The sequence below is a fragment of the Chaetodon auriga genome, chromosome 11, assembly GCF_051107435.1.
Source record: "Chaetodon auriga isolate fChaAug3 chromosome 11, fChaAug3.hap1, whole genome shotgun sequence".
Taxonomy (NCBI): Eukaryota; Metazoa; Chordata; class Actinopteri; order Chaetodontiformes; family Chaetodontidae; genus Chaetodon; species Chaetodon auriga.
The window spans coordinates 22575645-22594171 of NC_135084.1; the positions used below are offsets into that span (position 1 = coordinate 22575645).

At 46.4% G+C, this 18527-nt stretch overlaps 1 protein-coding gene across 7 annotated transcripts in view; it reads right to left on the minus strand.

The window, feature by feature from the left end:
* The window catches only part of ehbp1 (EH domain binding protein 1), a 133416-nt gene continuing 114889 nt past the window's right edge, over positions 1-18527 (minus strand). For all 7 annotated transcript variants that reach the window (XM_076742572.1, XM_076742574.1, XM_076742573.1 and 4 more), the window contains 4 exons: positions 10350-10449; positions 9195-9268; positions 1579-1693; positions 1-1158 (listed from right to left, as the gene is read on the minus strand). In XM_076742572.1, the coding sequence (XP_076598687.1) occupies positions 1068-1158; positions 1579-1693; positions 9195-9268; positions 10350-10449 (380 nt within the window). In that variant the 3' untranslated portion in view covers positions 1-1067. The remainder of the gene's footprint in view (positions 1159-1578; positions 1694-9194; positions 9269-10349; positions 10450-18527) is intronic.

Genomic DNA, 18527 nt, shown 5'->3' on the forward strand with positions numbered 1-18527 from the left:
TATGAAATCATAAGGACTTTATTATTGAAGACTTGGGTTATGACACTGGAATAAATAAACAGATAAATGTTCAACACGTAAAGGACAACTGCACCAGATGTGGAGCTCTAAGCGATGCACGTGGAAGCATTTTTCTCTTCTTCAGAATACAATAAATAGAAACCAAAAGTTGAGCAAAACGCACATGAAATGAAACGTGATGGCAGAATCACTTACAAGCAGCTTCAAAGGACAAACGGCAATAAATAATATATATATTTTTTGTTTTTGACTGCATGAATCCTGACAAAAAAGGAGGATTTTGGAAGCTATTGGTCAGAGCAGTGATGAAAATATACAACATGAGATTTTTTTTTTTTCTTAGTCTTTCTTTTGGTAAACTGCTTTCAAGCCAAGACAATAAAAAAAGCAATAGGAAAGTTAAGATTTATGCAAGATTTATGAACAGTAATGCGTTTCCCCCCTTTAAGATATTTTACAAGTAAAAACTTTAAAGTGAAATAATTAAAAGGTACACAGTCAAGTAATGAAGTAGCTTGAAAAGACTGATATTATAACAACTTTTTTTCCTTTTAAAAGTCCAACTGAAACATCAACCCCGCCGTCATCTGCTCAGTATGATGAAGGAAAAAAAAAAAAAAAAAAAAAATCCCACCATTACACCCAGTTGTGCTGTACCTCAAACCGACTGGTCTCCACATTCAGACAGAGAAGGCTGTGCTGCTGCATCTTTCCATGCAAATATCACGCTGTCCGACTCACACTTAGTTTATATTACACAGAAGTACCGTTCAGGTAAAGCGAAGGAGGATTCAAATAAAAACACTGTGTGTAAGTGGGACACTTTGAGTCAGTATAAAGTTGGTGCAAAGGCATCGCAGGGCCTCTGAATTCAGCCTCTGCGGGTTAATCTGACCAAAACAACAACCACACCAGGAGTCCAATAACTGAAAGGTCTAGGAGAGCCACTATCAAATAATAATGATAATAATAATAATAATAATAATAACGATGATACATTTCTTTAATCGGCTACATTTGTTGGTTGTGTTTTCCTGTCGTGACAATCATTGAAGCACACACTTCTCCTCTTTCTTGGCCATCTTTCCTTTGTTCTGCTCCAGCGTCCTCTCCAGGTGCTCGTCCTCCTCCTCGGCCCTGCGGAGGGCAAAGGTCAAAAGGTCAGATGTGTCTGGGGGAGGCGGGGAGGAGGCGTGCGCACAGGTAACGCAGTCGGCGCCGCGGCAAGCGACGCCACGCCGCCCGCGGAGTGGCCCGGCGCCAGGGGCCGCGCTCCGACCTTTCACCCGCCTGGCACCCCGTTGGCGGACGTCGCCGCCAATCTGGAAGGGATCCCGCCCATGCAGGTGTGCTGCCGCCGTACGTGCAGGACGACTGCAGGACGGCTGGAACGCAACAAACCTGCAATCTGTTTTCACTACGTCTGCGGTGTCTGTGGGACCTCTGGACATTTAAAGACAGGCAGCAGGCGCTCGCTCGCTCCCACACGGACCTCTTTCTGTTTCTACACTGAGGCTTGTTCTGACTCTGCTTTCGGAGGATTTGTGGGTAACTTACTGTTTCTCCTGGGCGTCCAGGTCTCTGACCAGCGCGTCGCGTTTGTTGACCAGTATGACCAGTTCATCCAGCAGCAGCTGCTCTCGTCTCTTCTGGGCCTCCGTCTTCTGCCAGTCTGCAAAGACAGCAGAGGAACAAACTCCTTCAGAGACACTGAGGACAAACTGGTTCTATTCCAGCGTCCTGGAGACGCTCTGTCCTGAGACAGACGGATGAACCGCGTCTCAGTGTGACCTCGAGGCCTCCTGGAGCACAAATGTTCCTCCTCGTGAGGACACTGTTTCCTGCTCCTCTGCGTCACATTAAGGACGGCGTGGAGATGGACACCAGACCAGTTCCACATATAGATGAGTGTGTAGATATGACATGTAAACACACTGAGGTCAGGTTGTGTGTGTGTGTGTGTGTGTGTGTGTGTGTGTGTGTGTGTGTGTGTGTGCGCACAGTCAGGATGTGTTAACCTGAGCAAACACCTGGAGGACTCGGTCATGTTAATGTGCAGCCTCATGATGCACACAGAGATATGTGAGGACTCACTGTCCCAAAGGAGAAGACTGCTCGTATCATGTCCTCAGTCACAATTTCAAGAACACACACGATTGTGTTTCATGTTTAAGAAGAATTTCAGAGCTTAAAGAGCTTAAAGAGGATTCGTGTGGTTTTATAAGAAACGTGTGAAGAAGAAATGTGAAAAAAAGGAATATTTGTATTCAGTTTTATCCTCGGGATTTTCTAATAACAACAAAAAATGTCCATGAATTTGTATTTTAGCCCAAACGATTAAAGCTTTGTGTCAGTTTTTGAGGTTATTGTGTGAATTTCTGTTGGTGTTTAAGATGAAGAAGAAGCTGCTTCAGTCAAAATCACAAACATGTAAAAGTCACCTCACAGCCAAACACTCCGTTTGTTCCTCGGCTAAACAAACAAACAGGTGAGCCCCTGACTATCCGCTCAGTTCTCCAGCGTCTTTGCAGGAAGGGGCCCCACAGGGCCCCACAGGGTCCAGGTGGGACCCCCGATCCAAATCCCCTCAGCCTCTCCCTGGAGGGGAGGGGGGATGCCCACAGGAGAGCACTCACTCCCCCTGGGGCTCAAATATCCGCCTGGCGCCCTTGGCTCCACATTCACCCAACACCGGGGCAGCGCTCCTCCCTCCCTCACCCCAAAACTCACCCACTCACCCTGAACGCTGCTGGAAGACCGAAGTCGCTGACATGATCTGTTCTTTGGTGCATTTCAAACCACAACCCAGCATCGAGTTCTCATGCATGAACTAGACTAAAATAGATCCAACTTCATTGTTATCAGTGCAACAAAACACAGTTTGGCTTCATTTGAAAATCAAACAGCTTCAGACACACGAACGTTTCTGCCTGACAAACTGTCTCTGGGCAGCTCGTCCTCGCCGTCCGTCCTGCAGCTAAAGAAGGCAGGAACTCTGCAGCTCCTCGGGTCAGTGTGGGAACGCGTCGCCCTGAAAAACCCTCCATCGTTTCATGTTAAAAAAAAAAAAAAAAAAAAATCCTCTCCATCCCAGAGAGGATTCAAACACAGCTGAGACGAGAGGAACTTCTGTGGCGCGTAGGCAACTTCACCCCTCTATCAATATTTAACCGCCTATTGATTCCAGAATAAAAGGGACGTCGTAAAATGTCAGTCCTAAAATAAGTGTGGCTTTATTAAAAATAAATATCCCCCCCTCATTGAGTCAAATTGCGGCAGTCAGGCTGTGTGTGTGTGTGTGTGTGTGTGTGTGTGTGTGTGTGTCACGCTGGGCTCAGTGTGTTTGTCCTGAAAGGTCTGCGCTCTCTTCATTGGCCCCGCTCGTCCCTTTGAAGTCGACCACAGAGCGAAATGAACACAGTCCCAATATTTGGCTCTCTACGTTCTCCTCTTCCTCTCTCCCTCCCTCCTCCTTTTTTTTCCTCAGGGAAGCAAATTTGCTCTCCTCTGGCTTCGTGTGGGAGTCGACAAATAACTTCATAACTGCCAAATACGTCCGAACCTGCATGTGTGGAGTGTTTTTGTTTCAATTCTCTAAAAACTGGAGGTGGTTTAGGACGCGGAGGAATCAGGACAAACTGTGTCACGTGTAGAAGAAGAAAAACAGATGAGTCACCATGTGAGTCATCATCTTCGGATAATTGTGAGGCAGGAATGTGTGCATCCATATCTGCCATAACTCCCACAATCCTCTCTCGACAAGGCCGGCCCCCGAGAGGAGGGTTCAGGAAGAGGGGAAAAAAAACTTCCCACAAAAACACAGAGAGGTATGTAAAAAAAAAAAAAAAAAAGACCTGCCTCCTCCTTCAGAGCACATCTCAGCCAAAAAGCCAAAGTCCTGGTTGACACGGGGAGGGGTGGCGGCAGAGGTGGTGGTGGTGGGGGGGGGGCAAGCACACTGCTGTCAATCACATGCCGCAGAGTCCCACCCCCCTCATTAGGAAGGTAAACAATAAAGAGAGCCGATGAGAGACGTGACCAGGCAACGCCAGAGCGGGGCAGGCTGGGTAACCAGACACCCAGGAACAAACAAAACACCCTGCAGCCACTCAGAGAACCCCCCCACGTAAACCCCGCCTCCCCCAGGAGGGGGAGAGAGAGAGAGAGAGAGAGAGAGAGAGAGGTTAAAGACTTGGAGGAGTGTGTACAACTCACATGGTGGGTGCGTATTCAGATAACCCTCGTCGTGCACGCCAACGGTAACCATGTGAGTCTGCACAAGGCACACAAGAATGCGCTGGTTCAAATCCCCATGAACCCCTCCCCGCCCGCTCCCTCCGACGCTAAATTTATTCAAGAGAGCAAACTGGTCCAAAGCTCCGTTCTCTCAAAGCGAGGAGAGGCTGTCCTACAGGCATCTGTCTGTCTCTGTCTGTCTGTCTCTGTCTGTCTGTCTGTCTGTCTCATGCACGATTCAGCGATGTGACATCAGAGGATTTGCGGGCAGAGAGACGACGTTCTCGATCGCGATCTATCAACTTATTCTCCCTCATTTCTCCGTTGTTTTCTCCTCGTCCTCTCCGCCTCTTGTTCTTGTCTAAAAAGGCCTCAAAAAGCTGGTTTTGGCCGAGATCCAAGTGGAGTCAAGAGACAAAAAGTGTCACCAGAGAAGAAGAAGAAAGTCGCCAGGCCGGGAAAAATGGTGGGTTAATACAAATTATCTCAACAGCAAAGCAGGAAAAGGAAAAAGCGTTCAAAACTTCCCTGTAATACAGAAAATCTACATTTCTCTTACTGTCAACAAAACCTACAAAGCTTTAACTCAAACACACCATCCTGCTGCACCACGTGTAGAAATCTGCAGCTGAAAATTTGACCCAAAACGCACAATGAGCTCCTGTTTGTGTAACGTTTGCCACAAACTACACTGAGCAGCTGTTCTACGAGATTAATGACCACTCAAAAAACATGAGACACACTCAAAAGATTCCCGTTTTCAGTGGGACCCGGTGAGGAAAACACGGACACACACTACTGTTTAACTCCAGGGTTAGCTTACAGACAGTCTTGGTTATCCTGGTCACAAAATGCTTCATCTGACAGCTTGCAGGAGACGGCGTGGCTCTTAAAAACTTTGGAAAACTTCATGAGACTCTGAATGAGCAGGAAAAGACACCTGTAGTTCTATAAAACAGGCTGACAGTCGACGCTCCAGAACCCGAAGCCTGAATCTGAACTAAAACGCACGATTTCAACACCTGTTCCACCATATGTGCCAACAACCTGCATATAATACCATGTTAGCAACACCACAGGAGGCACTTATTCCAACATGGTGTGGAAAACGTGAAGTCGCTCCTGCTGAACGTCTAAACTAAGGACACACAGTTTATCTCGTGACCCGGCTGAAGAACGGCCTAAAAAGCAGCACAAACAAGCTCAATGCAAATAAATAATCTTCCCTTAAACTCTCCAAAAACTCAAGTCCGACAAACTCGTGGAACGAAGCTACTTGTTATCAGCGGTTCCAGTCAACTAGCAACCCTGAAAGACTTGGCGACATCATCAAAAGTCGCCCATGTGATAGGATTCCATAGTGCACCTAATCAATCAGGGTCTGTGGCGCGCCGCCCCGATGTGTTACAAAGCCCAAATAGATTTACAAATGGGAAGTGTGTGTGTGCGTGTGTGTGTTTGTGTGTGTGTGTCGGGGGTGTGGAGAGGGATAAGCTCCTGCATAGGATTACATATTGATTTTAAACATATAAAAAAGCTTATCATATCAAACCGTAACAGGAAAAACTCTGGGACCCGGCTATGCATAAATCCCTTTTAGATGACGAGAGGGCGTCCACTTTAAAACACACACACACACACACACGCACACACATACAGACACACGCGCACGCAGGCCCTCGAAGGGAGCCAAGACACAGTTTTGTGTGTGTGCATACATAGGTGTGAATCGGTAAGCAGATAAAGAGGGCATAGTGGATCAATTTTGTGGCAGGGAGATGAGAGTGTGGCATACAGATGGCATTTTCCCGCCTGGCATCTCACCAAGAAGGTACAAGGAGGTGGTTATCACTGAGCATGCTCACAAACAACACCGACGCCGGCCCCCACCCGCCCCCACCCGCCCCCCCAACTGTTTAATTCTGCAACAGCTGCACATTTAATCAAACTCTGTAAAGTTTTTAAAGTCACGCCGCTGGAGCAACACGGACTGATGCTGAATCTGTCCTCACTGTGATGCTCATGGACGTCCATGACGAAGAGCGGCAACGAAAACCGCCGAGTCATCACCTCTCTGCTGTTAATATGTTGCCCATTGATGTATTTCTATCATTATTTGCTGTCTGTTAGTGGGAGTTTAAAGTAATTTCTTGCTGAATTGTTGCCTTTCTACACAGGCATCTATATATGAATGCATCTCTGTACGTCCCTCCATTTCAATCAATATCTCCATGCAGCAAAGCAACTCTGTTCCCCAAATTATGTTATACAGCAGAAAAACGTGCAGGCTAACTCTCCTCCTCTGGAGGATTTTCCTCTAAATTTCCTTCTACACGTTTCTGTAATTCTGTCATTTGTTGTCGTTTTATCACAACACCAAAATGAATCTCACAACTCGTAAAAAAAAATCTTGGGAAAGTTGAGAGGAATCTGTTGTTTGGCAGAGTATCAGCTTCAGAGTTGATTTCAGAGGAGCCCTCTCCTCCTGACTCCTCTTTCCACCTCAAAGCGCTCCTCTTCCTCTCATCCCCCGTCTCATGTGTGTGAGTGTCTTGCAGCTGAAGTCAGCAATACAAACGCAGTATAAGATCATGGTTAACAGAGTTCACAGCGGGTAGTTAACTGTCCCTCTCCGGCTTTTAACTCCCATCAAAACCTAAAATTTCTGCGTTATGATACAGATTATTCTTAACATTTATTTCTATGTCAGTGATTTTAATAACTTTTTATGCTAACTGGCACAGACAGGGACTGTTAGCATTGTTAGCCAGTTAGCTGTAGCGCACATTGACCTGAACAGACACGATCTGGGTCGACTGAGAGGAAGAGATAGAGGAAGAGTGGTCTGTGTCAGTGTATCATTGCAGGTACCATATATATTTTTCTCAGCAGGGTGTGTGCGTGTGCGTGTCAAGGCAGGTGTATCTCAGTGATGTGTGTTTTTTTTTTCTCTGCTCGGACTCACAGTGCATCTCTCTCTCTCTCTCTGTCATCGACTGGCCAACCAAATCAGCAATTACTCGCACGCCCGACCATCGCTCAATGGACCTGCCCAAGCACCAAATAAGAGCAGGGGAGATGGCCGCCGAACACACACACACACACACACACACACACACACACACACACACACACACACACACACAGATATACACACATGGAAAAGGACAGGCATGCAGGTGGACACACAAACACACCTGTGAGATATAAACACACAGATGCAGACCAACAGATCCTCTCTCTCTGACACTCACACACACACACACACACACACACACACACACACACACACACACACACACACACACTCAGCCAGCCTTCTTCCCAGCAGCTCTGAACTATCTGTGGCTGCTACAGAAAGGTAGAGCCTGTGAATGTTAAGTGCCTCCCTTAGGGAGGAAAATAAGGCCGGCTGATAAGTTAGTCAGCTGCAAATCCAACAAGTCCACATGAAGGCAGAGAGAAGCGCGGTGACACGACACACACCACCTCTCCACCTCACCTCACCTCACACACTATCTCTGCTCTCTCACTTCCCCACACAAACACACACACACACACAGGTGAGCAGTCAGACACATGGCACACATCTGATATATGAAGAAATATGCACTCACAGAAGCACGAGGAAGCCCAGAGACACACACACACGAAAAAAGACAAACGCAGACTTACACACACACACACACACACACACACACACACAGGCATATGAACCAGAAAACCTGAAATCCTCCCACTTGACTCGAGCTGTGGACAAACTGCGGCTCGATAAATAGAAATAAATAAAATGGCCGGGTGCAGACCGAGGAAATCTACCTGGACGCAGGCAGCGTGGACTCGTCTGCAGCTCCTGCTTGGCTACGCATGTCTGCTCCCCCCTCCTCCCCCTCCTGCCCGGCCTACCTCCCTTCTTGCTAATTACAATTGATTTATTATGGACCAGGTAGCTTATCAGGTGCCCGGTGAAATTACAATGGGTGTCCGAAGGCTGAGAGGAGAAAGGGGGTGGGGGGGTTGGGGAAGGGGGTGGCGGTGGTCAATGTCGAATGGCAAAATCAATTAGCATTGATTGGCAAAAGGTTCATTTTGCCAAAGAGGACGCAGTCGAAGGGGATTAAACTTCCCTGGCCCCCTGACAACTTTGATACGACACAATGGCTGCTTTGCTGTCTGCGGTATAGTTAACAAGCTTTCAATAATATAACTGCATTTTTTTTAACCCCGCAAACCGTCCTCTCAATGTGGCTGCGGCTAGATTTCAAATCAGGCATCGGCTAGTCGGGGTCTAGCTAGGAAACAGATAGCATTGATCAAGTATCAGGGAGTGAAATCCCTCGCAAGCTCGCATCTTAATCCTCATCAAGAGGCCGACGCAGAATTCAAATCATCCTGCTTCAGGCTCTCCACGAAGGCTGGACAACAGCTAGAGCGCATGAAAACAATACAGGTGGAGAAAGACGAATGACTTCACCCGAGCTCAGACAACCCTGACGGCAGCTTTACTGTCTTTGTCGCCGGGAATTAGAAAATAAACTTCAACCGCTGCTGTTTGTCTTCTCTTCATCGTCAGACGCTCCACTCTAACAAAATGAGACCTGATTGGTAAATCAGTGACACAGCCGCCGCTGGGAGAGCAAAATCAAGCTCAAAGTACATTACGAACAGACTGCTGCTTATTTCGCTGCTCATTTGCAATCAGTAGCATAATCCAGTGCATTATTCTAAACCAGAAGAGCTTCTCGACTAATCTAAGTGGAGCTTTGTGGTTGTCAAACTGCATCTAATGACGCCGACTTCGCATTTTAAAGTACGATTTTGTTGCTTGGCAGAAGAGAGAGGAGACACATCTCGACCGCTGATACCTGCAGACACCATATTAAGTGCCAAGACCTCCTGAGTGTGTACTTGTGTGTGTATTTTAGTGTGTGTCGTACCCTCGATGGCCAGCATGGCTCTCAGCTCTCTGTTCAGCAGTTCGAAGCGTCTCTCCAGATCGTGCTCTTTCTCCCTGTGGCAAGTTAGGAAGAGAGAGAGAGGAAAAAAAACACACACACAACAAAGTTCATCAATATGTTAATGACTAAATCATTAAGCACTTAAAGAAACCTGCAATAAACATCGATTCAGCGACTCGCCCGAACCTTCTCTGGCTTTGCATTAATCTACTGCACATAACTGATACACATACTGCGTCTCACACAGCCCTGGGTGTGTGTGTGTGTGTGTGTGTGTGTGTGTGTGTATATGTGTGCGTGTGTGTGAGAGAGGAAATAAAAAGGGAATATAAAGAGAGAAGAAAGGTGGTGAAAATGATTTAAAAAACAGAAAGGCACGAAGGATAAAGGAGAAGACAAAGAAATGAACGTGTATCTATGGACATGCCACGAGTGTGTGTGGTCTGCATGTGTGTATGGATGGGTACATGTGGTGTGTGCGTGTGTGTGTGTGTGTGTGTATGCAGCACAAATTGAATTCTTTCCTCTTTCAGCCATATTAAAAAATGAGCTTATTCGGTCCCTAATAGAATTTGTCCTTCACAGGCGCCTTTTCTCTTCGCCTCCACAAAGAGAGAACAGAAAGGGCTAATAATCAGCCCTTCTGTCAATTGGCCACTTAAAAGCCTCCCCTTTCCCACGATATAATGTGATTATGAATACTTCAAACTCTCCTCCACTCGCACACTTTGAAATCCCAACAGCCGCAAATGAAGAAAAAAAAAGCCGGTGCCTATGTGTGTGTGTGTCTCCACCTGTCGCAGCTGACCACATACAAAGAGCCCAGCGATGGAGTGACGATCGTCACATTTCTATTGATTTCATATCCCGTCCACATGTAAATCAATGAGCGGATAGACAGAGGGGGTGAATGGAGTGGAAAGTACACTCCCACCCTGTGTGGCTTCAACGAGTTTGATCTAATGCTTGAACAGAGGAGCGACGTTTCCAGGTTTTTAATGCTTCTGAGTGCACAACAAATATAGAAGAGCAAACAAATGACTTGACTCCTCCAGTAGGAAATGGTTTTTAGTAGGTATCCATTAAAATAAAACAGGAAAAAGACAGAAAGACGTCAGACGGTGAGATACGTACAGCAGAGAGAGCTGGTTCTGTCTTCTGATGAGCGCGTTCTTCTTGTTCACCAGCATGAACCACTCCTGCATCATGGCCTCCTCCTCCTCCTTGTTGTTGCCTGGAAAATGCAGGAAGACGCAGAGAAAAACAAGCAGTCACACACATGATAGTGCAACATTTCAGTAACGCCACCGGCTGTTAATGTTTACTCCTTGGCTGTTTCCTTGCCCCCTAAAGACAGACGCTGATCATTTAATGCAAAGCTAAAACAGAGGAAAACAACATCGGTTCCAGTCGAGTGAGCTGACAGATAAAAGGTCCTTCTCTACCATCGTCTGTCTCTACATAACTACCTTTAAGCACACAGCGCACACAGGCATACACACATGAAAGAGATGATGCAGATAAACGACTCACTTAAGTCTTTTTGCCACTGCAGCGTCAGTATGTCCACCAGATATTTATGTGTGTGTGTGTGTGTGTGTGTGTGTGTGTGTGTAAATACTCGCTTATGTTCCTTGTGTAAACATTCACATACTTCACACCATGTCTTCACAACGTCAATACGGCTTCAACCGGGGCGGGATTAACTCAGCGATTATCGTCGAGCGCCTTTACAGAGTGGAGCCTCTCACTGTAGGGCAATAAATATCCCACCAATCACTCAGCGGGCCTTCAAAAAAACCACGTCTCCGCTACTCTCCGACGCTGGTGTAATACCTGCTCAGCACACGGAGAGCTAGCGAGGCTCAGATGCATGGCTAATGTGAGCTTGGCCCGCGCCTGGGGCTAAAGCTCTGCGCTGTAACTTACTTACGGGGTACAATGGGATGCGCACAGCTGATACGGACAAAGCACATTGAACGGAAACCCTCAAGTGTTAGAACAGCAACAAGAACGGCCTCCACCGGCCATGTTTGACCGGGAGTTAAGAGTGGAGGAGGACCTGTGCGTTTGACGTCACCCAGGCTTCTGCTGGCTGCCTCAGAAATCAGTGATCATGATGATTTCAGAATAATGATTCAGATCGTAGCTATTTTACAGCAGATTTGGGAGTTATTAAAGTTTTCTGGTGGTGTTAAATGCTTTTTTTTTTTTACATTAGTGAGGTTGTTACACTGGGCTTTTATTTTGAATTACGGACATACAAAAAAGCAGGTTTGGTATCATTGAGGCAAAATCTTCAATTTTATACGTGAATTTGCATCAGATTTATGTAGTTAAAGTGACAGAAATGGGCATTTAAATGTGTTAACGTCTCATTATTGCCCAAAGATCATTATTCTCTGACAACTTACAGAATCCTGACGTATGTGTCTGTATGTAATTGATGGTGGAGTCTTGTTGTTTTGGTATTTGTGTTGTATGAATGAGCTTATCCTTCGTTCTCTCCGTCGCTGCCTAAATAAACCGCTGTGGTCAGTTCACTTCGCACTGTTTCTGTCTAGAATTGGGATACAAGCTTTGTGGCACCGGAGGCCATTTAAACAGCGACGGCAGCGTTAATCTGACACTTAGCACGTCTGTGAAGAAAAGAAATGGATGAAAACAGAGGACGCCAGATGAAAGATCGTCTCAGGGCTTATGTTATTATCTCTCGCTGTTTTTTTTCTCCTTTTCTCAAGAGGGAGGTTTAATAGCTGGGAAGCTACGACAGGCATCATAACAGAATTAACACTAAGAAGACATTTCATACCACTTATTTATTAATTGGGGCCCTCTGAATAATAAGAAAGGCATCGGTGCCTGTACAGTGAAGGAAATCATGTACGCCAGGTTTTGTGTTTTACACTTCAATCTACAATATTTCACTTATTGTCTGTAAAATGTGGCTTTTCGGCTCCTTTTTGGTAATTCAAACATCACTGATTTAGTGTTTTATGCTTTTATTCTCAGGCTTTCTGAATCAGCCAAAGCCTTTCACAGTATTAACTGAAAAACAATAGGTTTGGTGGCAAGTATGATCACAATCTGTGCGCAAACGTCTGATTTGTGTGAAAACTGTGCCGTCTTCAGTCAAACACACACACACACACACACACACACACACACACACACACACACACACACACAGAGCAGAGGAGAGGGAGTATCGGGCCGCAGCGTCATTGTCAACAAAAGGCAGGCGCGTGGATGTGTGCGCGGACACCGGTGAGCGTGTGGACATTTGTGATACTCTGAGCCAGCAGATGTATGTAATTTCATTTAGGAGGGTGGAGCGGGGAGGGGGGAGCGAGAGAGAGAGAGAGAGAGAGAGAGAGAGGGAGAGAAAAAAAGAACGAGCGAATGAAAGAAAGCTTCGGGATTTAGCGGAATCGGGGGCTCGTGGATTACTGTAGTCAACTTTGAAACGGACGACACTCGGAGGGGGGATAAAGCCGGCGCTGACAGGTCATTGTGCTGCCTCGAAGTCAAATAAAACAAGCAAATAATAATGGCAAATATTAAGCTCCTGTGACATTGTGGCGAGGCGGGCTGGAAGACGAGGAGGGATTATAAAGCTATATCCCCCACCGCTAGCCAGCCAGCAGCTACCAGCCAACCACCAGCCGCATTTTATGAAAGGAGGGAGGGGAGGCGAAGGGAGGGAGGGAGAGGAAAGGAGGAGAGGAAAGAGAGAAAGGCGGGGAGGTCAGAGGAAGGTAGGGGAGGTAGGATAAAGGAGAGGAGAAAGGGAGGGAAGAAAGGGTAGAAGGAAGGAGAGAGGGAGAGATGAGGGGGAAATGGTGAACGCAGAGGGGAAAAACTGGAGGAGGGAGGGAGTGAAGGAGGGAATGAGGGCAAGCAGGTGAGCCATTTCAAAGCAGAGAAAGAAAGGAGGGGATGGAGGGATGAGGGAGGACGAGCGGCGCAGGACGCTCGACAGCTGCTCAGCATCCTCCCCCTTCACTCAACCTCTCCAGAGCTGAACTCTGACCTCCAGATACTACCTGACTCCAACCGAGTCACAGTCAACGACTCAAACACTGATGTTTAAAGTCCCCATTAAAATCAAACATGAGACACATTTCACAGTGGACAACAGCCGAGGCATTCAAAATACTGCTCAAGCAAATTATGTGGTATTAATGCTGCGTTCACTGACTGCAACAGTTATTTTCTTAACTGTTTATTCTGTCCTTTTCCTTTGATTAATGGCTTATTTGTTGATCATTTAGTCTGTGAAATGTGAGAACTTAGTGAGAAACCATCTTAATTTCAAGGCTCTAATGCAGGGTTGGGGGTTTGACTCCCATTGGGAAAACCCTTTTTCTAAAAAAAACCCTATCCACTGGCTGTACTGTAATGAGCGCGCCCACCAAATGGCATATGTTAAGAGTGACAACAACAGAGAAAAAACTGGTGAACGTTGTGTTGCATGAAGACAAATGGTGTAAATATCCCTGGCAGGCACCACTGACACTGTGTCTGTGAATCCAGCCTTGGCTCCGAGAAGCTGTGGATCCATGCTGGCTCTCAGGGGGCCATCTTGGATCAAAGCATCTGGCGGTTTGGCAGGTTGCATTCTGGGTCTTGCTGCTTGCCTTACACGCCATTTCTCAGTGCTCAACACAGAGCAGGGCAGAGCGAAAAAAGGCCAAAATCCACGGAGACTGAAGCAGTAAGTTTGGCATCGGCACAATGTTTGATCAGGACATCAAAGGATTAGTGAAATATGTCTGATGGAGATACACAGGGTTTCCCTTCCTACAGTAAACTTTATCGTCATTAATATCACGTTTGGCGTTACCTCGGCTATCAATGCGGCTGCGATGGTGAGAAACGCACAAGATATAATCAACCCAGACACACATATACACACACACACACAGCCAAGATACCACTGATACACACATCCCGACAACCCCTCTATCTGATTGCCTGTCTCCCTCTTCTCTTGTTTCACTCTCTCCGTCTCACTCAGGCAAACACAACCGAGATACAATGACACGAACTGCCGTGTGCGGAGGGAGACTGTTATCCTTCAGGTAAGAAAAAGCCTCGTTAGAGAGGGTCCATGCGTGTTTGCATGCATCCATAGAGAGACAGAGCGAAATAAAAAAAGAAGGAAACACGGGGTGAAAAGACAGAGTGAGCCTCTATAGCCAAATAAGATTAAGATAGCTATCTTGGCCCCTGTTCCATTCAGTGTAGATAGGAATAATGAAACCCACCCTGAGGTGGTCAAACTGCTGCTGCTGCTGCTGCTGCTGCTGCTGCTGCTGCTGCTGCTGCTGCTGCTGCTGGCCTGTGCTGGTTTTTAATTAAATGTGTAATGCTGCTATGCTAGGTCTCAGGAAATGCATGCAAGGAGCAGTTTTAGCAAGTGAAGACGCATTGATTTGATTTGAAATGGACTCGAGCGTTTCTGGGAATGTGCACAGAAGGTAGAGAGGCTCAGTTCGTAAATACAGTTTGATGCTAAAGGTTTGAAGGGTTTGACTGTCTCGATTGTCCTTTCATCGGTGAAATGTCAGAAAATGGCGAAAAATGCTCCTCAAAATTAGCTAGAGACTGAGGTGACATCCTGAAATTTGTCTGAATATCAGTCCAAAATCCATTTCTATTAGAGACGAGCAGAAAATCCTCACATCTCAGAGGCGGTCTGCTTAATAAATGACTCAAAAGATTAACTGATTTAAACAACTGTCAATTCATTTCCTCGTTCAACTAATTGATAAATTGACTAATTGCTTTAAGTCGCTGGGGTCAATACCGCTTCCAGTTACGGGATAACCTTTCGACCACTAGACCGTCAGGCCACTTTACATGCATTTGTTTAAACATCGTGAAATACGGCAACCTGATAAGCAAGAAATCCCACATTTGTCTTCAGTGGAGAAACTTCTCTCTGTGCCTTGAAGGAGGGAGCTTGGATAAGAGGGGAAAATGAATGAGACAGAAAGAGAAAAACATTAAAAGCTGTGATCACAGCACGTTGATCTCATTTCTTATCCCACCATTTTGCCATTTAATCCAATAGCTGCTAATCCAATTTGTCTATCGGAAATGTAAAAAGGCAGGGAGGAGGAGGAGGAGGAGGAGAAAGAAGGAGAGGAGGAGGAGGAGGGAAAGGGAGGAGATACAGCTGAACTTCTCTTCTGTGTCCAAGTCACTTTCTGAATTGCGGTTTGTTTAGGGACGAGCCGCACTTGTGCCTCTCCCACCGTTCCCTCCATCCGACAGTCAAGCCCGTCTGATATCAGCGGGGATCAGGGAAGATGAAAGCCGAGAGACGCTTGAAAGGAAATGAGAAAAGAAGGAATAAAAAGAACAGGATGAACATTGTTTCCTGTGATTAGGTAAGAGCTCGTTAAAAGGCTGTCACTGCAGCGATGTGAATATGCATGACAGGGGCCGGCCTAATCAGAGAGGTCTGTGGCGAGGACCGGAGGGGGGGGATTGTGCCTGAGTAGCCCACTGAAGACTTGATTTAATTAATGTGAGGAGTGGAGTGTCTTGCTAGGAAGGAGGCAGAGAGAGGCTGAGAGTGCAGCTTGGAAAAGAAACGTTAGGCTGCTTGCAAATTCGTCTTCGGCCATACAACCTAAAGCCCGCAGTCGAGGTGTTTCCTTCATGTTGGATTATGGCAGATGAACCAAATTCTAAGTGCGTCCAATCATCACATTTGACAGCTTCACGTCTGCTCCAATCAGAATCACATTGTCAAAGTTCAGCTGAGGCTCAGCGTACACAGAGTTGCTTTAATTCACAGCTCGGCGACATTACACCACTTGTGATATGTGGAAGAATCAAGCCTCCACATGTGATTTCTCCTGCTCCCTCCTGCTTTCTTCTGCTCTCTACTGGAGTGGTGCTGAGGGCTGTTTTTTCCAGGGAGGCTTGCTCGGAGCCTTTTTAGCCGCCCTCAATGGCACAATGGTCCCAGCGTATAGAGCAGATTCCTGCTTTATTGAACCTGTGTATAATGTCTGGTGAATGGAACACATTAACCGATTCACACTCACCTCTTTCCCTCCCTCCCCCCCGGATAGAAAAAGGAGAAAAGTGAAATAAGGAAAAAAAAACCCTCCTCTCACACTGAGGCACAATGACTGCCTTTTCCACTGGTGTCATTTGTCAACCACTGCTTGCTTTACAATGTACAAAAGAGGCGAGGTAGGGCGAGAGCGAGGGAGGCAGGAGTGGAGTGTGACTGAGAGTTTTGGGGGCAGAGCGATGAATTGGGGCTTTTCCATAATCATAAGTGGGGCTGCATAATTATTAGTTTCTAATTACAAAGAGCGAAAATGGTGGAGGTTCATCTTTCAGTCAGTGTGGGAAACGAGCAGAGCAGCTTAATTAATTATGTATGATCTTGTGTGATAATTTTGGTTTACATGATCAATGATGACAGCAGATCGGCACCAGTTTAATGTTAAAATATTGAAACTGAATGTTGAAATAAAATGCAAATCCAGTACAAATAGAACAGTAAAGGCATGTAGTTAACACTAACTGACGTCTTACTGGTTAATCAAACCGGGCTAATATTTGTCCTGAGATGAAAAAAAATAAAAATAAAAAAAAAGGCTCACCTGCCACCTGGGTGAGGCTGGACACCAGTCACCAAGGCCATTCTGACCACTATAAACTGGTCAGTAAGTCAAATCAAAGCGCAGTGCAAACTGTCCCTCTGCCTGATGGCGAGTCTAATGCTGGTGATGATGATACAACATGAACATTACTGTCACACATGTTCTCGAGCCATAGGGAGGGACAGAGTGGAGGTCCAAAGCGAGGGACTCGGACACCTGAGGCTCCCACCCTGAGCTCGCTATGACGCTGTAGGAAAATGTTAACGGACGTCGTGCGGATATATTCTGTGTGAATATTTGCAGATGCGCTCATTAAAAGCATTTCCTCATTATGTACTGGCGCTTGCAAAAGAAGGCGCCATTGCAATTTCAGCTGCAGCCCCGATCATGAGCTCTGTTTCAAGGGGGGATGAGCGATGGACGGCAGTAAGTAGGACTGCCAAAGCCTTTTTTAATGAGCAGAGAGTGTACACACGCAGCGCCTATCATGTCACTGTTTGAACGTTTGTGTTCAGAGACCATGTTAAACACAGACGATAGATTTCTCCTGCTAATATGTTGCCTCCTCTCATCCTCCTCTCTCATAAAAACACACGCCTCCTTGCTCTCCTCTGCCAACTCTCCTATGTATACAGACACACACACACTTGGGCAAACACGTTTGACCTCAGAGCTAACAGTAGACTGCCCTCCAGACACCTCTCATTCCTCCACCTTAGGGGTTAAGAAGAGGTGGGGGCTCGGGCAAACAGAGTACACATAATAGACTCACTCTGGAGATGAAATGTTCATATTAGGAGACTCCACTATGTACACGTACACACACACACACACTTTCTGCTGCTTGTACAAAGGGGTGAAGAGTGTATTTGCCTAAGAGAAATCTTTAATGCAGCTCTCTCCCTCTCCCTCCTCTGCTCTTCTCCTCTTTAAACTTCTTCTACCTTTTCGATTTAACCATTTAATTAAACGTGTGTTCATGATTTAAACTGACAAACTTGATTCTTTAATTGACAGAAGAGACTGAAACAGGATCAGACTAGAAGAAAACAAATGCCATTTCTGGAGTATTTTTCTGTTTGTCTAGCAGAACCAGCCAAGCTGCGACAATCACACAAATACAATCCTCCCCCTCCTCGACCCAACTCCACTCCTCCCCTCCCTCCCTCCCTCCCTCGCCCCACTCCATCAAATTGTGTTTTTGCTGCAAATCAATAAACATTATCAGAGAGTGGCAGACTATGGGCTGGTGGAGGCAGCCTCTGTCTGTTAAAGCCCAGACCGCCCTGTCTCTATCACAGCCTGGGCAACAAGGCCAGGAGGAAACAGACACACAAGAAAGGTAGACAACGCGAGCCCAGCAAGCACACACACACACAAACACAAAGATGCATGTAGCGTGGACGTGGAAGCAGAATACATACATACATACAGAGACACGGCGGATGATCAAACAGCAAGTCTGTGATGCGTGTTACAGTCCTGCAGGGGGAGATTTCTCACATCCATACATTCAGAGACACAGACAGCAGAAACCAATCAAGGTGAGCAGACTGGAAAAGAAAGGAGCAGCTGTGACCTATTGAGGTGTTCAACAATAATCCAAACGGTGCGGCTTTGACCACGCCACTCAACGTCAGCGAGAAATTAAAGGGAAGAAAGTACGACGGCACCAGCG